Genomic DNA, 21,479 nt, shown 5'->3' on the forward strand with positions numbered 1-21,479 from the left:
TAGGTTATCCTAACAATGAAGCAGTTACGTTGGTCATATGGTCATGTGGAGTGTGCTGACGTCATTGGCACAAGAAGCGGATATGGCAAATTAGTAGATCATCACTCTCTTTCATCTGAACCACCAGAAAAAAATGGTTAAATAGCAACTTTCTCCTTCCTTTGAGGCGGAGGAGTTTTTCTGGAGGCTTTGACGCCAAACAGCATTCTCGGTTTGAGTGCCATCTCTGTGGAACCAGCTACCCGATGAGATCGTAAACCAGCCCACACTACAGGGCTTCAAGGCAGACGCTGGTCGGACCTCCACAGTTTTCCCCCTGTATAGTTTCTCTTTGTACATAGCCCCCTAAATTCTTACTGACTTTTTTCCCCTTGTAAATGTGTGTTTATTCTTCTTTGCCAATTAAAATGAATGAATAAATATCCTGAAAAACAAATAAAATCCTAAACAAACTTTTGAAGCCCAATTGTATTTGTCGATGCTGTTATTCTTTTAATAAAGTTTTTAAATGTGGTTATTCAGAATAAGAAGAAAACAGTGACAAGAGAATAAGAGATGAAAGCCTTAACCGTCACATTAATACCGAAACCTGAAGAGAGAAACTTGAATGCCTACTGGAGAGAAACATGAATGCTTACTGGAGAGAACTTGAATGCTTACTGGACAACATCCTCAAGTGTCTAAGAAGGTCTCTGTGTACAGGGATTTGTCAGGAAAACACGACATGAAGATATTTTTTTCTACAAGTAAAACCCGACTAAATATTCACGACCCAAATAAGATCTCGATATGGTCAACTTTTTTATGAGGAATCGTGTACCTCTCCAGTTACGTTACCTCAAGTAACAGCATGAAACTGGATACTTGACCAGACAAAGGGATTTCTTGTCTTGGAATCCAGTAAGAGCAAAAGAAAAATATACTATAACTCAAATATTCAATTGACGGAGGGAGGAAAATTATATTCTCAACTTCTTTACTAACTCAATGTTTGAGATGTAGAAGAGAACTTTAATGGAATATTCAAATATCTATGTGCCTCTTATAGAGATCAAGTGTTAATCTAAGGAAAGGGTCCTTTGGTTTCTAAGAACTTCAACTGAAATAACAACAAGAAGAACTCAGTAAATTAATGAAGTGGATGAACTGTGGAAAACACTGGGGATCCAAGAAAACCCCATTGTATAAGATTAAGTCTTCTTTTTTGAACGTTCAAATTAGTTAAAAAAAGTAACAAATATTTTCAACTTACCTCTAAGTTTACAAAAACAAAGTCTTTAGCTAATTTGGGAATATCCTTGTTTTGTGAAAATTCGCCCATCAATCCTGCAAAGGCGAGAAAATAAAATAAAATACAATAATATCATATGAAAAAAAGGTAAGTTTATATGATTAGGAAAGTTTATTAACTATCTAATTAGAAAGTTTAATGTTCAAAAAGATTTAAATAATTATTATTAAAGTTTAATGTTCAAAAAGATTTAAATAATTATTATTAAAGTTTAATGTTCAAAAAGATTTAAATAATTATTATTAAAGTTTAATGTTCAAAAAGATTTAAATAATTATTATTAAAGTTTAATGTTCAAAAAGATTTAAATAATTATTATTAAAGTTTAATGTTCAAAAAGATTTAAATAATTATTATTAAAGTTTAATGTTCAAAAAGATTTAAATAATTATTATTAAAGTTTAATGTTCAAAAAGATTTAAATAATTATTATTAAAGTTTAATGTTCAAAAAGATTTAAATAATTATTATTAAAGTTTAATGTTCAAAAAGATTTAAATAATTATTATTAAAGTTTAATGTTCAAAAAGATTTAAATAATTATTATTAAAGTTTAATGTTCAAAAAGATTTAAATAATTATTATTAAAGTTTAATGTTCAAAAAGATTTAAATAATTATTATTAAAGTTTAATGTTCAAAAAGATTTAAATAATTATTATTAAAGTTTAATGTTCAAAAAGATTTAAATAATTATTATTAAAGTTTAATGTTCAAAAAGATTTAAATAATTATTATTAAAGTTTAATGTTCAAAAAGATTTAAATAATTATTATTAAAGTTTAATGTTCAAAAAGATTTAAATAATTATTATTAAAGTTTAATGTTCAAAAAGATTTAAATAATTATTATTAAAGTTTAATGTTCAAAAAGATTTAAATAATTATTATTAAAGTTTAATGTTCAAAAAGATTTAAATAATTATCAAATTTTGTATAGTCTAAAGCTTAAATAAATAACAAAAAAGCATATAAAAATTAAAAAATAAAAGAAAAATGATTGAGTATTTTTCCAAATCTATCAATCTATATATCTATAAAAGTGAACGTGTCTGTGTACATTTCCCTACGCAATAACTGTCAATTTTCAGTTTACACACTTGAAATTTGATATACAGGGTACTGAGATTTGGGAAAATCTTTATGATCGGTTTTCGGCCAGAAATTTGGCTGTTAAGGGGTCAAAGTTCAACGATTTGACCTTTGAGAACTCTACCAAACTCCTGTAAAATCTGGGTATAAACACTTGAAATTTTGGATATAGGTTTCTTGGACATGTATCTAACTTAATAACTTGATTTGAGCCCAAAACAATAAATGTTAAGGGGTCAGAACAGGGGTCAAATTTTAAAAAAAATTGACCACTTCGGTCTCTACCAAATTACTTAGACAATTTCTGGTCTAAACATTTGAAATTTTACATAAAGAGTATTCAGAGATAGGGCAAACTTTTTAATTGGTTTGGATCGAAAATTTGAGTTACTAATATATAAATGTATGTATGTATGTATGTTTGCACATCTGCCTAAAACTTTCGACAGTGGCGACGGGTTTTTACTAGATCAGTATCGTTTTGAAGTTCGACCTTTCAAAGAACAAATATCGAAAAATTGGCTAAAAACATTAATATCTTCACCTTACACTGGGCACTTTTCTACAGGGGGGAGGCGCTTTTTTTGCCGATATTTTCGAAAGTCATCCTCTCCTTTCGATTGTCTAGCCTTAATAAAAACCTATGTCAATTCTGGTTTGGTGGTGGTCGTAACAGCAAAAACGTCACATTTTTTTCCCGTTCTTTTCCTCCTTTGCGGTACGGGTTCGAGCCTTCCTTCCTACTACCACTTTTTTTTTTATTTTTGCTCAACACACACATCCAAACACCCGGCTACGCCAGGCTGAAATGCTAGTATATCTATAAAAGTGAAAGTGTCTGTCTGTCTGTGTACATTTTCCTAACAAATAACTCTGTCAATTTTCAGTCTACAGACTCGAAATTTGATATACAGGGTATTGAGATTTGGGAAAATCTTTGTAATCGGTTTTCGGCCAGAAATTTGGCTGTTAAGGGGTCAAAGTTCAAGGATTTGACCTTTGAGAACTCTACCAAACTCCTCCGCCAATTTTGGGTATAAACAATTGAAATTTTAGATATATGTTCCTTGGACATGAATCTAACTTAATAACTTAATTTGAGCCCAAAACAATAAATGTTAAGGGGTCATAATATGGGTCAAAGTTTTTTAAAAAATTGATGTCCGCGGTCTCTACCAAATTACTCAGACAATTACTGGTCTAAACATTTGAAATTTTACATAAAGGGTATTCAGAGATATGGCAAGCTTTTTAATCGGTTTGGGTCAAAAATTTGAGTTACAAATATATAAATCTATTTGTGTATGTTTGCATGTCTGCCTAAAACTTTCGACAGACGCAACAGATTTTCACAAGATCAGTATCGTTTTGAAGCTCGACCCTTTAGATGACAAATACCGAAAAATTGGCTAAAAACAATTATTTCTTCACCCTTTACTGTGCTGTTTTCTACAGGGAGTGGTTGCTTTTTTCGCTAATATTTTCGAAAGTCATCCCCTCTTTTCGATTGTCTAGCCTTAATTTAAACCTACGTCACTTCTGGTTTGGCGATGGTCGTAACAGCAAAGACATCACATTTTTTTTCTGTTCTTTTCCTCCTTTGCGTACGGGTTCGAGTCTGCCTTCCTACTACCACTTTTTTTATTTTTTTTGCTCAACACACACGTCCGAACACCCGGGCAACGCCGGGCACTCATGCTAGTAAATTATAAAATGAGAAATATGTTAATATAGATAATTTTTATTTCTAAATTAAAAAACTAAAAAAAAAGAAAAATATATAAGCAAAAAAGAAACAGAAAATGGAACAAATGGAGTAAAAAAAAAAAAAAAAACAGAACAGAAAGAAAAAAGGAAAAAAATTAGATAAAAAATGAAAATAGGCAAAAAAAAGAAAAAAGAAAAAGAAAAAAAGAAAGAGAAAAAGTTGAAAAAGAAAAACAAATTAAAAAACAAAATTAAAATAAAAGATAAAGAAATTGAAACAAAAACCAAAAAGTAGAAACAATTTGAGTATTAACAAACTCACTTTTGCAAGCGCCACACCAGGTTTTGTGGATGATAACCATTATTGGTTTATTACTAAAAGAAAAGCATGAAAAAACATCATGTTGATGGGTGGTAATCTTGCTTTCAAAACAAAGAATTGAGAAATTGTTTTATTCTAGGTCTTAAAAGGAAAAATCAAAACAATTGGCAAAAATTAAGTGAACACTGATCGCTCAACAATTTATTTATTAGCAGGCCAAGAAGTGTCAATTTTCTATACTGTATCAAATATATAGCAGTCATTTCAAAAGTATATAAAAAAAATGACTTAGTGTCGGTACCGTGCATACTGCATTTCACCATAAAAATCCACTGCACAAGCTTGAAGTCCTGTAGCGATGGGAAAGGGGTGAAAACGGCAGGTGGAAAATGATATATATAGGTAGCTGCATAAATAATTTTTAAAAAATAATAAAATTTGTACAAGTTATTAATCTTTAAATGGCACGCATAAAAGTTTTAACCCAATTAATTTATGACAATCGATAAAACACAAATCTTTTACTTCACCCTCGAGTCAAATCGGTAGTCAACTGAATAAACATCAACAGCAGGTGAAAGTCATCCAAATGATCAAAAATGCAAACAAGAAAAAGTTTTGGTTTCTATATTTTTAGATGTGCAAAGTATTTTATTCACTGGTAATTTTGAGAAAGGAAAAATCATCAATATTACAGGGTGGAACAATAAAATTGTCATCCTAGAAAAGATGACAGGATTCCATTTCCATTTGATGAAAATCTGTTTTCTTTTTTTTTCTACTAGTTTGCCAGTTGTAACAAATCCAAAGAGCATGAGCCTTCTATCATGTCTGAAAGTGATACAATATTCAGGACCATTGCCAACACCGAATGGTTCAATGCTTGAGGGTACAACTCAATGAAGTTTCCGGGCACGGTTATGGTTTTGGTGTGGTTTCAAGAGAGGGCCATATCATGCCACCTCACATTTTTGAAGTCAGCTTGAAAGTCAACACCAAAAATGTACATAGATGTGCTGAAGAGTGTGGTGATCCCCTGGTACAATCAAGTCGCCGCAGACCCTGGGTGTGGCAGCAGGACTTGGTGCCAGCCCACAAGTCCACATTGACCCAGGCTTGGCATCAGAATAAGTGCAACGACTTTATACCCTTCTCTCACTGGCCTTCCACCTCCTCCAACCTGAACCCGCTAAACTACTTCGTTTGGTCATACATCGAGAACATCACCAACATGACCTCTCACAACACCAAAGCCAGCCTGATCGGCGCCATCTGCCAAGCTCCCACCGGTGCTTGTGGAAAAGGCATGCTCCCAGTCCCGGACCCATATCGAAGCAGTAGTTGAGGCTGAAGGCAGCTACATTGAATAGATGTCAGCTCTACTATATAATCAAATAACCTGAATTGATTTTTTTCAACAAGTCTCCTGCACGTCATGAGTAAGTTACTTGAATCTGTGTTAAATAGAAAAGTAGTCAACCATCTCAGCAAAAATAATCTTCTTAGTGACATACAATATAGTTCCCATTCTGCTAGATCAACAGCAGATGTGCTTACAGTTATTTCTCATAGGATTAGCGAATCTCTCAATGGAGGCTACCTTTTAGGGCAATTGCTCTTGACATATCAAAGGCCTTTGATAGAGTATGGCATAAAGGTTTACTTCACAAGATCTCCAGCTATGGTATAGCTGGAAATGTCTTCTCAATTATTAAATCATTTCTCTCTGATAGGTTCATAAGAGTAGTGCTTGTATTAATGCTGGGCCCAACTCTCTTCCTGATCTTCCAAATCACATCCTTACATCATTTGTTGACATTTATGCTGATGACACTTCTATCTATGGTAGCACAGCTAAGACCGTAAATGACCAAGTTCTCTCTGATTCTCTCTCCTCTATTTTTGCTGAGGTAGTTGACTACTTTTCTATTTAACACAGATTCCATCAACTTACTCATGATGCACAGGAGACTTATTGGCCTGTACTGAGAGGGAGATGAGCGATCACCTGAATTCTTAAATACAGGGCATACTGATGAAATTTTCCAGGGTGATAGGAAGCAATTCTCCTTAAGACAACGTTTAAACAGTTTTGTAAGGATAGGCGCTAGTTCTGGTTGAAGTCTTTTGAGTACTTTAATTGGAATACCATCAGGGCCGGTTGCTTTACTGGAATCAAGGTTTTTGATTAGCTTAGCAACATAACATACAGATATTTGTATGTTGCATAGCATATTTTTTAATACAGGAGGAAATATTGGAGGTTGGCAGCCTTGGTCGCAAAGGGTAGAGTTAGCTGCAAAATTCTTGGCAAAGAGTTTGGCTTTGTCTGATGCAGACAAGATTACCTCAGGTCCATTGATGATAGTTGGGATAGAGCACACGCTTCTGTTCAGGATTCTGTTTGCTATTTGCCAAAACTGGTGGGAACCAAGCCACTGCTCAGCTACTTTGGACTTGATGGACTGAGCATACAACTCTCTTGAGTTCTTTATTACTTTTTTACAGTGGTTGCTGGAATTCCTGAAAGTGGCTTTAGTCTCAGTACATCTATTACGTTGGAAGCAATGGAAAAGGTGATTTCTGTGCTCAATGGCAGCAGCACATTCTGGAGAGAACCACGGCTGGCAGTTAGGTTTTTGCTGGAATTTTTTGAGGGTATGAAACGGTCTATACCTACAATTAACCATTCCGTCAGGTCTGATACTATAGAAGACGTCCTTTTTAAACATGGAATGCAGAGGTAGATCTGATATAAATGTACGGAAGCTATCCAAGTCAGCCATAGAGTATTGATATACTATACAATGGAGAGGTACATCTGAGGACATTACATTTCATTTTTATCTTAACTGATACAACAGAGTGGTCGGAAGATCCAAGTGGAGACAGAACGGAAGCTGAACACAGTTCGGGGCAAGTTGTGAGAAAAAGGTCTAGGAGACTTGCATACTGGCCGTCAGTATCGGGCACATGGGTGGATTCGTGAACAATCTGAGTGAGGTCATAAGCAATGGAGAAATCATGACAGAACCTCCCCGCATCATCGGTCTTGTTTGAGTGAGTTAATCATTCCACATTGTGAACATTAAAGTCTCCACAGACATGAATATTAGCTGAAGGATAAGCAGATAGGATGTGGTCAATTTTCTCAGATAAGCTTTTGTTTGTTCCTGAACCTTCTCTAGCGATAGCTATAAATAGCGAATGAGCGCAAATTATAATCAGTTATACAACGACGTTGGGATGCAATGAGAGGCAACCACCTATTATGACTCCAACCAAAGGAAAACAAGAAAACTCATTAAACCAAACAAGATATAGAGAAAAATCTCTTTCATCAAAAACTGGTAAATATAGATCTTTCTGAATTATATTTGACCAAAAAGCATTTATGCCTAAAGATAAAAACAAACATTACTACAGGGTGACCAAAAAAAACAAAAAAAACGGGCCCCGACTCTAATTAGGCCCGTTTCTTAGTGTTTTGTCCGAATGAAATGAAACTTTGGTCATAACTAGTTTATTATATTCAAAATATCACATCAAAACACTAGAGTCTTTGGCCTTTTTTTCTCCATTCTACAGCATATGTTCTAGATGGCCTCCATTTAGCATTTGTTTTTTTTTGGGTGATCCTGTATAAAATATTGACTTCTATTAAAAGGGAAATAACTAGAAAACAGAGTTATCTCCCTTACACTATTGATTATAAACAGCTTATTAGACATTTATTTTCTTTACTATTTTTGATTTTGTTTCCCTTTTTCTTTGTTAATAAATTTTTTTTTTTTTTTTTTACATGGAGGTCACCACTTATCAAGGCCCTGAAGCCACTCGGGGATAAGTTTTTTTTTTTTTTTTTTTTTTTCCAAATCATCTTTTTTTTAACTCTTATTTTTCATTGCTATGTTTGCGGTGTTGCGTTACCCCTAGACTAGGAACAAATCCGTAACAGTATAGTTGATGCTATTGTTTAGTAGGCCCTTTGAAATTGAGGGGTAAAAGTCAATAATGGGTTTTACAATCTATCTTCATAAAGTTTATATATTTATATATAAAGGATTCATCCTAACCAGTCATCAGGAATGTTGGAACACCTGTTAGATGTAAGGGTAAATGTGTCCAATAGCTGACCCAAATTGGGATTGCCAGACTATAATAAATATTTGAAGCCAAATCTTTCAGAAAAAAAAGGCCCAAAAAAGGCCAAATTAATAACTATAGCCAAATATTCACAAACAAAAAAGCAAGATTGAAAAGCCAAAGAGTGTGTGCGTAAATATATAAATATTTATACCAAGTTATAGGTTTTCAAGAGAGATAACTCATGAATTTAACGAGGTTATTAAGAGTGCTCAATAAAAGAAGAGCAAGATATTTTTTATTAATATAAACAAATTTACAAGGTCACAACACTAGACATGCTTTTGTTTCGGATAGATGGTTGGTTAAAATCACAAATCCTCATCATGTGACTTAAAAAAAAAGTTTGTCTTCCACAGAAGAAACCAGAACTTGTTTCTTCTGTGAAAGTTGTGATGCCATCATTTCTTCATTCTGTAAGAATTGGTTGTCATTTATGGTAAGAATTGCGGTTTCAAGTAGGTATGTTTTGGCAAATAACAAACAGGATCCTGAACAGAAGCGTGTGTTCTATCCCAACCATCATCAATGAGCGTGAGGTCATCTCAGCTTCAAACAAGGCCAAACTATTTGCCAAGAACTTTGCAGCTAATTCTACCCTATGCGATGAAGGCCATCAACTCCCCCTATTTCCTCCTATAACAGACAACACGCGATGCAGCATACAAATATCTGTGCGTGAGGTCGCCAAGCTAATCAAGAACCTTGATTCCAGTAAAGCAACTGGCCCTGATGGAATTCCAATTATAGTGCTGAAAAAGCTTCAACCAGAACTTGCTCCCATACTTACAAAACTGTTTAAACGTTGCCTTAAGGAGAAGTGCGTGGTACAGTGAGGGAACAGGTGGCTGGTTACTTTTAATATATCTAAAACCAAGCTCCTATCTTTACATCATCAATGCTCTGATCCTCATCTGGCATCAATTGAAATGGATGGCTCTCGTCTATGGGAAGCTCCATGTTTTGATAAGCTTCTGGGCTTGACCTTTACTCCTGACCTGAAATGGAACACGTACATCAAGTCAGTTGCCAAGGTTGCTGGAAAAATAGTAGGATCCTTCTACCGTTCCAGAAGATATCTCACTACTGATGCAATTCTCTATCTATATAAAAGCCAAGTACGTCCAAGGATGGAATATTGCTGCCATATCTGGGCAGGAGCTGCTAAAAACAGCCTATCCTGCCTTGACAGAGTACAAAATAGGCTTTGTGGCTTAATGAAGGATGCCCTTTTCTCTTCCCTGCAATCTCTCTCCCACAGGAGAGACATTGCGAGCCTGTCTTTACTTTATCGTTATTTTCATGGCAAGTGCTCGTCTGAGCTCCAATCTCTAATCCCCCCTCGCCAATCTTTCACGATAAACACCCATCTAGCTGAAACCACTGTCAAAAATTTTCCCCACTCTTTATCTGTGCCAAAACCAAAACGTAGATTCCATGAACAAAGCTTCTTTCTTAGAAGTGCACGTCTGTGGAACTCTGTTCCATTTGCCTGTTTTCCACCTGACTACAACCTGGATGTCTTCAAGTCCAACATAAACAGATTCCTGATGAACCTCCCCCTTAAGTAAGACACATTATCAAATATCCAATACTAACGTACTGTACACGCAATAACCATATATTGAAGTAGGTAAAGAAAGCAATATATATATATTTCAATATATAATGATATAATGACATGAATATTTTAATATATTATAATTTAATATAATTAATTGCATAAATATTTTAATATATAAGTATTTAAAAAAATATGAGAAAAACTACTTACACTTTAGCAGCCAATTCAAGGCCATCTGAGAGTGAGTGCCATTCAAAATGGTCTCCCCAACCTGGTAAAAAAAAAAAAAAAAATAGGAAGCTTATATATCTCTAAATATTTATCAGAGCAAAAAGCACAAACGAACATGATGTGAGTGGTTAATGACAAAAAACAGAATCTGAAAAAAAGATAAATTTCCCAAATTGATTTGCTATGTCCTTCCTCAAATGAATAGAATTTAACACAAAATAATCACATTTCTAGGCCATTCTAGTTTTCTAAGGTAATTTGTAATACTCTGGACGTCCTCCCAGAATGTTAGGAAGCGATTCATAAAAAAAAAAAAAAAAAAAAAAAGGAAAAGCTATTAGAAGTAAATGACCCGGAACAAAGGTTAGAAATGATTTACCAAGGTACACACAAAGCCGATTGGAAATTGGATAGGTGGTCATTTTATGGAAAATTAACCACTCCAAGCTGACATGACAAGCATGGAAATAGTCAGCTTTCATTAATAAGATTTGACTTAGCATTCCGATTTTGAGTCAATAAATTTAGGAGCCAGAACTAGTTTTAGGATAGTTTTCAGTTTGGGTAAGTTAATGACAGTTGGCGGCTCAGAGATCCTCCGAGAGAGATCAGAGAGACTGGCGTCAGAGGAGACTGAGTATAGCTTTAACAGACCTAAGATGAGCTGGCTTTAACCAAATGATAGTGATGGCCTTGACAGCCAGATTATTTCAATGGCGTCTTAGTTGATATACTGAAGTAAGAGGTGGACGTTAACATTTCCTGTGATGATATTACACCCCTAGTACAACTAATATCTATGGAATGTGTCAGAGTTTGTGTTTTCTCTTGAGAGTTAGTGTTGTATTTTTTTATATATGTAAGCTAGTGCTCGCACCCTCAGCGATTGCCAATGTGAAAGAGAACGCCTTGGCCTAAACATGGAAGAATAGAAAATAAAGAAGACAAAAACCATTGCAAACAACAGTGTCGGGGCAGCGGCTGTCAAGGAGGATGCACTTGGCTTCACAAGTTGACAAAAATAAACTTTGCTATAGGAGATATATTCTGAGAGTTTATTTGTTTTTTTTTAGGGGGAAGAAGTGGAAGCTCATGCTGAAAAATTGATTGATCCAACAAAGACAGTTTGCAAGAGAACACTATGTCAGAAGAAACAATCTGAAATGTTGTCCACAAAAACATGAGATAAAAATCTTATGCAACGATCTAGTGATATGTGAACATGTTGATTCTCACAAATTTTTTCCAAAACTAACCTTCTCTGGTCATCTACTGAAATATATATATATATATATATATATATATATATATATATATATATTTATTTATTTTTTTTTTTTTATTACATTTTCACCCCAAACAAGGCAAATTGCCACTTTGGTGTAGGGGGCTACTATCAGGGGCAACAACTACTGGGGTACTATGTAGGGATTTGGGCAGCAAGGTGTCGGTTCACGTTACACTTGAACTTCTGCACGTCAGTACTGTTGGGGAAGCAGGGACCTGGAATGGAATTCCAGAGTCTTGCGGTTCTGGGGAAGAAACTATTGGAGTAAAAAGATCTTTTACATCTAGGGACCTCTACAGTGTGGGGGTGGGATCTAGTAGCCTGTCGGGTTTGTCGAGGGTGCTCGCGTCGTGGGGGCACAAGTGATTGCAGTTCATCAGAGCATTCACCATTAAAATACTTGTAGAAAAGGCAGAGGGATGCAACATTTCGTCGATGGGACAGAGGCTGAAGCTTAGATGCCAGTTCAGGGCCTATCAGGTTTGCGACTCTCTTTTGAACCTTGTCAAGGAGCGAGAGACTAGTAGCAGATGCACCAGCCCAGATGTGGCAGCAATACTCCATACATGGGCGAATGGTGGCCTTATAGAGGTACAGGATACTTTCGGGTGTTAGCAGTTTTCCAGCACGGTAGAGAGAGCCTACCTTTCTTGCAGCGGCCCTGGCAATGCCTTCAATGTAATTGTTCCAACTCATGTTTCCTGTGAACGTTAGGCCAAGGAGTTTGAAAGATGGACTCTCAGATAAAGAGTCGTTGGCCATTGCTATTGGTGGTAGAGAGGGTTTCTTGTAATTATTGAATGAAACTAGTTTAGTCTTGGCAGCATTGAACGCGACCAACCACTTTTGTCCCCATTCCACTACAGACTGGAGGTCTTCCTCCAGTGTTTCTGCCATTTCTTTAGAAATGTGTTCATTCGTCTTCCTGTCGTGTCTGCCATAGAGTGTAGTGTCATCAGCATATATACCCATCTCAGAAGCAATGTTGTCGGGGAGGTCATTTATGAATATCAGGAACAATAGAGGTCCAAGGATAGAACCCTGGGGCACTCCCGCATTTATATCACATTGTTTAGATGTGCGACCGTCGAGGACTACCTGGATTTTTCTCTTATCTAAGAAGGATTTAATTATGTTAAGTATTCTACCAGTGATACCGTATGATCTGATTTTACTGAGGAGACCCTCATGCCATACCCTGTCAAAAGCCTTAGATATATCTAGAGCTACCGCTCTGCCTTCCCCCGCTTTGTCCAGTGATTGGTATATACGTTCAGAGATCACGGTGAGGATGTCTGCTGTGGAACGGGCTTGTCTAAATCCATATTGTTTGTCAGTCAGTAGTTTAGCATCTGTAAGATGATGGACTAGAGCATGGTTAATTATGGTCTCAAATATTTTGGCAAAAAGTGGGAGGAGGCTAATGGGGCGATAATTTGATGGGTCTGTCCTTTCGCCAGAATTCTTGAATACTGGTACAACAGAAGCAGTTTTCCAACAGCCCGGAAAGCAAGCTTCATTAAGACATTTGTTGTATATATATATATATATATATATATATATATTAAATTGTAATTCAATGAATTTCAAAAAACTCTCATTGAAATGAAATGAAGTGGTTGAGTTTCATATGAAAGAAATTTTATTATTCTAAGCAAGACAAAGAAAGCCTTAGAAAATTATCTCCTTAACCTATAGGGTTTCGATGTCTACCATCTCATCAGAGGAGAGAAAATATTAGCAAATACTAATAAAGGTATGCACCCTAATTGCTAAAGTCAGTGAGACATGGAAAGTCAAAGTCTTGCTTAGAATAATAAAAATTCTTTGATATGAAACTCAACCACTTCATTTCATTTCAATGAGTTTTTTGAAATTCATTGAATTACAATTTAATTTATTTGCTCTATCTTGCATATCGAGCAATTCTTGTTTAGATGGGATAACTTATAGAATATTACTGCCAGTAATATTTTGTAAACCTTACAATCTCACGTTTCCATAACAACTGATTGTTAAATAAAAACTATTCTGAAGTATATATATATATATATATATATATATATATATATATATATATAAAGCTGTGTGTGTGTGTCTGGTCACGAATAGGTTCCTATATGGTTGACTATTTTAAAAAACTGATTACATATAATGATAGAAGATATATCGAGACACAGGAATGGGTATATTTGATCTGGCAGAACAGTGATTCATTAAAATTGTGGGGTCTGCGTTTGCGCACGGTCCACAAAGTATGGAAATAAAAAATTAAAAAAAAAAAACGTTTACAAGTGTTTTTGATATAGATGTACATAATAATACTTTGATAAGTATGTTTTAACTTAAATAGGGATGGTATAATAAAATTGTGGGGTCTGCGTTCACGCCTGGCCTCCATAGAATGGAAATAGGCACAAACTTTAATAAAGACTTTTCATATCTATCTGCGTAAGTATACTTTGATAATTATGTTTCAGTTTGATGAAATATGGTATAATAAAATTAGGGGGTGTTCATTCGTGCCTGACCTCCATAGAATGGAAATATGTCACAAAGTTTAACAAGGTTTTTTAATATAGATCCACAGAATATTGTGATAAGTGTTTCAGTGTGAACAGGTATGGTATAATAAATTATGGGGTTTATCTATTTTATTTTTACTTTCATTATATTTCGCTTTGGTTTTGATACCCCCAAATTCGAAGCTATCTCTTTACAACCCTTCCTTTTCATAACCTATCATACTTTTATAAATCAGAGTCCATTTTCTGTAGGCTGTTTTTGAACCGAGTCAACGACGGCTACTTTTGCTAGTATATATATATATATATATATATATATATATATATAAGAGCAAATAGTTAATAAACATGTTAAAAACATTTTGAAAGAGTTAAAAACATATTTAATCTGAAAAGGAAACACTTAATAAGTGGATAGTCCTTAATCCATGGAGTTTCGAAGAAATACTTTCCTTCTCATCAGAGGGTAGGAATTAGCAAAATGCGGGATCAGATTTTGCATACAAAAGTATTTGATGAAACTGCAAGTAAGTCAAAGATCTTTCTTGATAACAAAAAGTGAAGCAGAGGGAATATGGTGAAGAAAAAGGTGATTTCACGTGAATGGATAGTCTGGTGAAAGGTAAATTATCTAATGACGGTAAAATCCAAAATTGTAAATCCAAGAAAGTTAATTAAGTTTCCATTCGCACAAGTAAAATCCAAGGGAATCACGTAATTGGAAGATGGTCCAAAATAATCCAAAAGGCCGAAATCCATGGAATAATTCACAAATATGTACGAGGAAAAGGGGAAAAATTCCAATAATATTAATAAAGTAAAAATAAGATATGCATTTGACACGGCTGCCGAGACAAAATATAATTAAGAAAAATTAGTGAAGAAGAAGAGAAAAAAAAAAAAATATATATATATAGATATCATCAAGACCACACCAGAAAAACCACTTGAGATAATGGATTGCCAGCATCCACCTGAAAAGGTAAATCTGCTGCCAATCTATGAACAGAAATAAACCTATCATCTGGAAAGTTCCCGCATCTGGGCAGTCATTAAATTTGGAAATGAGTCATGACAACAATAGGGAGCCTCCTATCTGAAGCAAGATTTTCTTTTTCTAAGGTTCCACCTCCAAGCACGAACTCCTGTTTAAATAGATACTTTTCTCAAGAAGAAATTTAATTCTGGGTGGCCAAATCTAAAATCAGATATATTTCCCATATCTTGGGCGATTTCTTTTTTCTTAAACAGTTTTCACTTGTAGCGAATTCATTATTCACGTGTATTGTAAACATGCAATTTAGTGCATGTTTACAAAGCCATGGATTGGTGCAGTAGACACCAGAAGACCTTGTCTTTCAACAAGATATTCTTATACAAAACGATAGCAATACAGGATTTTCATTACCATATAACCTCTAATATTGGAACAAAAGTTTCTTGGCCTTTTGGCTAGGAACAAAGTGTAGTATTTGTTCTGGTGCTGAACTATTTTGTCCTCGATCAGTGAAGTAAAAGTCCTAGACTGAGGCAATTTTTTTGTTCTAATCTAGAGTGTCCCTTTTTGGGGGAGCTAGATTTTCCCAAAATTAGGAGACAAGTAGATAGGCACATTTGACTTCAGAGATCTTAATTTATGTCTGGAGCATAGTTGAAAAAAAAAAAAAAAAATAATAAATAAAATTAATAAGCAACCTTACAACACCAAAGAATCCTTAAGATCCTCCATAATCAGAGCAATGGCTAATATGAAAACAGAATAGTTGATCCTAGAATGTAGGCATTTCCGACCTCACGTAGCAGCTGCTATTGAAATGCAAGAAGTCTTCATTGAATAAAGTTATCAAACAAGATGTCATTCTTATTCTCAAAGACTTTTCTTCATATAAAAGCTTGTGGTACCAGTATTCAAGAATTCTGGTGACAGAATTGATTCACTTAATTATAACTCCATCAGTTCTCCGCCCCTCTTTGCTAAAATCTTTGAGTCACTAATCAATCAAGCATTAGTCTACTACTGCGTGAATGCTAAACTTCTTTCTGACCAACAGTATAGATTTAGGCAAGCTCATCTTACTGTTGATATTTCAAGTCATCTCTGAAAACATACCATGCACTGGATAAGGCAGAGGAAACTAGGACGGTAGCCGTTGATATATCCAGCCTTTGACAAGGTCTGACATGAAGGTCTTTTCATGAAAATTAACTCATCTTACTGTTGATATTTCAAGTCATCTCTGAAAACATACCATGCACTGGATAAGGCAGAGGAAACTAGGACGGTAGCCGTTGATATATCCAGCCTTTGACAAGGTCTGACATGAAGGTCTTTTCATGAAAATTAACTCATATGGTGTTATTAGACGAATACTTAATATAATCAGATCCTTCCTAGACAAAAGAAAAATCCAGGTTGTCCTTGATGGCCATATGTCCAAACATGATATTAATGTGGGTATGCTTAAGGGGGAGAGTCAATCCTTGGATCTTTATTATTCCTGATATTCATAAATGATTTCCATAATAAAATCGTGACTGAGACAAGTATATTTTTTGCTGATAACACCATACTCTATAATAATGAAGGAAAAAACGAATGTACACATATCTAAAGCAACAGCAAAAACCTTAGAAAACGACTTCGAGTGGAATGAAGACGGAAATGGATGATAACATTTAACGCTTCTTTCCTTTAACAATTACAAGATGCATTCTTAACCACAGATTGCCATGACCAATAACTGAGAGTTCATCATTCAAGCTCTTTGCCTTAACACTCACAGCAAGCATGAATTGGAACAAATACATTGAGGACATTGCCAAGGCTGTTGCAAAGAGGGAGGGCATCATGCTAGAAAACTACTCACACTTGACAGTATCCAGTGTATCTACAAAGTTACCATTTTTTTTTATTACATTTTCACCCCAAACAAGGCACATTGCCACTTTGGTGTAGGGGGCTACTATCAGGGGCAGCAACCACTGGGGCACTATGTTGGGATTTGGGCAGCAAGATGTCGGTTCACGTTGCACTTGAACTTCTGCATGTCAGTACAGTTAGGGAAGCAGGAACCTGGAATGGAATTCCAGAGTCTAGCGGTTCTGGGGAAGAAACTACTGGAGTAGAAAGCTCTCTTACATCTAGGGATTTCTATTATGTAGGGGTGGGATTTAGCTGCTTGTCGGGTTTGTCGAGGGTATTTACATCGTGGGGGCAAAAGTGCTTGCAGTTCGTCAGAGCATTCACCATTAAAATACTTGTAGAACAGGCAGAGAGATGCAACGTTTCGTCGGTGGGACAGAGGCTGAAGCTTAGATGACAGTTCGAACCTATCAGATTGGCGACTCTCTTTTGAACCCTGTCTAGGAGTGAGAGACTAGTAGCAGATGCACCGGCCCAAATATGACAACAATACTCCATACATGGGCGAATGGTGGCCTTATAGAGGTACAGGATATTTTCGGGCGTTAGTAGCTTTCTAGCACGGTAGAGAGAGCCTACCTTCCTCGCAGCGGTCCTAGCAATGCTCAATGTAATTGTTCCAACTCATGTTTCCTATGAACGTTAGGCCGAGGAGTTTAAAAGAAGTACTTTCAGTTAATGAATCTTTGGTCATTGCTATTGGTGGTAGAGAAGGGTTCTTGTAATTATTGGAGAAAACCAATTTAGTCTTGGCAGCATTGAATGTGACCATCCATTTTTGTCCCCATTCCACTACAGATTGGAGGTCATCCGCTACTGTTCCTGCCATTTCCCTAGATATGTATTCATTTGTTTTCCTGTCGTGCTTGTTATAGTGCATGGTGTCATCAGCATATATACCCATCTCAGAGGCAATTTTGTCGAGGAGGTCATTTATGAATATTAGGAATAATAAAGGTCCAAGGATAGACCCGTACTCCCGTATTTATATCATATTTGAATGATTTGCCGATGAATGGAATATTTGTTCCCTTTGCAAAACTTAATCATGTTTTACAAAATTAAAAACAAAATAAATAATGAATACTTGAAGATATAAAAAACTTTTTCCAAAATTACTGGATTCAGCATTAAATAACCTGAAAATTGTTGATATACCATAAAACAAAATAACCAAAAGGTAAATAAGAGTTTAAAAGAGAGAAAAAATGACACAGGTTCAACGCTAGGCTCAATATATTTATGGAATGACATAAAACTTCGAACTTGTTGAGTACAGTAATCTGAAACCAAAGCCGACCAATTAAATTCATCCACATATCAAGAACTTCGGTAAGATTATAAGTGTAAACATAAGAACAGATGGAGGCCAAAATGACCTTTTGGAGAATTCACTTTTGGCCAGAGCTTTTGTTTAAAAAAAAAAAAAAAAAAAAAAAGAACAACAGCTGTAAGATTTGTCTGCAACAGAGTTAGTATGCAAACTTTAACTTTGTTCAATTCTTTATTGTTGGATGCCTTTGTTAACAAATATCAAAAGGAGTTTTAATTTATATTATTCACTTATACTAATCCCCACCCACTCACCCACCCACATATATGGTTGGTTATTGTATGAAGATCTCTACAATGTGATCTGAGGAGGAGCTGGACAGGATATAAAATCAGCTTTAAAATCTAGTGGACAATGACCTTCTCTCCTTCCTGTTCCCTTTTTTTTTTTCACAGAAGAGATGTGAGCCTATCTTTGCTCCATTTTTATTTTCATGGCAGGTGCTCGACTGAACTACAATCTAGATCCTCTCTTCCCTAGTAAAACATTCACGGCAAACACCCGTCTAGCTACAACCACTGTCAACAATTTCCCTTACTTTCTGTGCCAAAAACTAAACAAAAATTCCATGAACAAAACTTTTTTTTCCAAAACTGTTCGTCTATGGAACACAATACCACAGAGCTGCTTTCCAGCTGACTATAACAAGACTATTTTCAAGTCCAATATAAAGAATTCTTTGATGAGGCGTCCTATTACTATCACTGACCGATGGTCACACAGTTGTCCCACCTGACACCACTCATTAACCCTTATCTTTGAGTGGCTTCTGGGCCTTTATAAACATAAAGACTCTTTCTGCACTCCTCATTTTGGGACATCTCAAGTCAGAGGTTGACTGAGATTATTTCTCCTTTTGATGCGAAAGTTCTGTTTGGCAGAATGATTTTAACATCATGACTTGTATTTGCATCAAATCGTAAGGTTAATCTATTTATAGAAACCGTTACATGTTAGGGGTCTTACATCAGAAGCGATTAAGTTAGCTAGTGTGAATTTTACCAAGGGTCACACCGAGTGCATGATAACACAGATTGGTAAAACAGAATCATTCCCATAGTTGAATGAAAGATGGGTGACAAAGCAGGGACAAAAGTCAAACACCGTAGACAAAACAGTCAAATGATATGCATGGCTTCTCAGAGAGAACTCATATAAAAACTTTAGTTTTCTCTTCTCAAAAACGTGATATTATTTGTCAATAGGGTTTTTAGAGGAATCCTCTTCAGGAAGCCATGCGAACAAGACACAGCAAACAATGTGGTACCAATATTCAAGAATTCTGGCGAAAGAACTGACCCATCAAATTATCGCCCCATTAGCCTCCTCCCACTTTTCGCCAAAATATTTGAGACCATAATTAACCATGCTCTAGTCCGGCACCTTACAGATGCTAAACTTCTGACTGACAAACAATATGGATTTAGAAAAGCCCGTTCCACAGCTGACATCCTCACTGTAATCTCTGAACGTATATACCATCCACTGGACAAAGCGGGGGAGGGTAGAGTGGTAGCTCTAGATATATCTAAGGCTTTTGACAGAGTATGGCACAAGGGTCTCCTCAGGAAAATTAAATCATACGGTATCACTGGTAGAATACTTAACATAATTAAATCCTTCTTAGATAAGAGAAAATTCAGGTTGTCCTCGATGGTCGTACGTCTAAACAGTGTGATATAAATGCGGGAGTGCCCCAGGGATCTATCCTTGGACCTTTATTGTTCCTAATATTTATTAATGACCTCCCCGACAAAACTGCCTCTGAGATGGGTATATATGCTGATGACACCAAACTCTATAACAGGCATGACAGGAAAACAAATGAACACATATCTAAAGAAATGGCAAAAACACTAGAGGATGACCTCCAATCTGTAGTGGAATGGGGACATAAATGGATGGTCACATTCAATGCTGCCAAAACTAAACTCGTTTCCTTCAATAACTACAAGAAACCTTCTTTGCCACCAATAGCAATGGCCAGTGACTCCCTGTCTGAGAGTACATCTTTCAAACTGCTTGGCCTAACGTTCACAGGAAACATGAGTTGGAACAATTATATTGAAAACATTGCCAGGGCCGTTGCGAAAAAGGTAGGCTCTCTCTACCGTGCTAGAAAACTACTGACACCTGAAAGTATCCTGTACCTCTATAAGACCACCATTCGCCCATGTATGGAGCATTGTTGTCACATTTGGGCTGGTGCATCTGCTATTAGTCTCTCGCTCCTAGACAAGGTTAAAAAAAGAGTCGCCAATCTGATAGGCCCTGAACTGGCATCTAAGCTTCAACCTCTGTCTCATCGACGAAACGTTGCATCTCTCTGCCTGTTCTACAAGTATTTTAATGGTGAATGCTTTGACGAACTGCAGACACTTGTGCCCCCATGACGTAGACACCCTCGATAAACCCGACAGGCAGCTAAATCCCACCCCCACACAGTAGAGATCCCTAGATGTAAAAGATCTTTCTACTCCAGTAGTTTCTTCCCCAGAACCGCTAGACTCTGGAATTCCATTCCAGGTTCCTGCTTCCCTAACTGTACTGACATGCAGAAGTTCAAGTGAAACGTGAACCAACATCTTGCTGCCCAAATCCCAACATAGTGCCCCAGTGGTTGCTGCCCCTGATAGTAGCCCCCTACACCAAAGTGGCAATGTGCCTTGTTTGGGGTGAAAATGTAATTAAAAAAAAAATTTAAAAAAAAAAAAATGTAGAATAATCTAAAGTGAATGTTACCATGATGTATGTTTATCTGCATCATTCATTTCTTAAGGTAAAAAGGTTAAGTTTAAGAAGTAAATAACTAGATAAAAACACCATTAGTCTCTCTCTCCATAAGTAAATTCTCTCCAAATAAAACCTTGTAGAAAACTCTGTGTGCTTTTCTTTATACAAACAGTTTTATTTGTCTTAGTTAAGCAGAGGAGAGGAAACCCAAATATAAAGTTTTGCTTGGGTTCAAATACTCTATATATTAAGTTTTATGTCTATAGACAAAAAAACTGACAAAGGAGTTTGGTAAGCAAAATTTTTTAAACAAATATATACATCTG

The 21,479-nt window shown here is 35.8% G+C and overlaps 1 protein-coding gene across 1 annotated transcript in view; it reads right to left on the reverse strand.

The window, feature by feature from the left end:
- Nucleotides 1–21,479, reverse strand: part of LOC145296674 (thioredoxin domain-containing protein 12-like) — a 44,295-nt gene that overhangs the window by 11,976 nt on the left and 10,840 nt on the right. The window contains exons 2-4 of the mRNA XM_080142619.1: nt 10,331–10,391; nt 4,411–4,463; nt 1,253–1,326 (exon numbers count right to left, since the gene is read on the reverse strand). Coding sequence (XP_079998745.1) covers nt 1,253–1,326; nt 4,411–4,463; nt 10,331–10,391 — 188 coding nt within the window. The remainder of the gene's footprint in view (nt 1–1,252; nt 1,327–4,410; nt 4,464–10,330; nt 10,392–21,479) is intronic.

The sequence above is a fragment of the Euprymna scolopes genome, chromosome 17, assembly GCF_053919585.1.
Source record: "Euprymna scolopes isolate OS-2025 chromosome 17, ASM5391958v1, whole genome shotgun sequence".
In the NCBI taxonomy this organism is placed as follows: Eukaryota; Metazoa; Mollusca; class Cephalopoda; order Sepiida; family Sepiolidae; genus Euprymna; species Euprymna scolopes.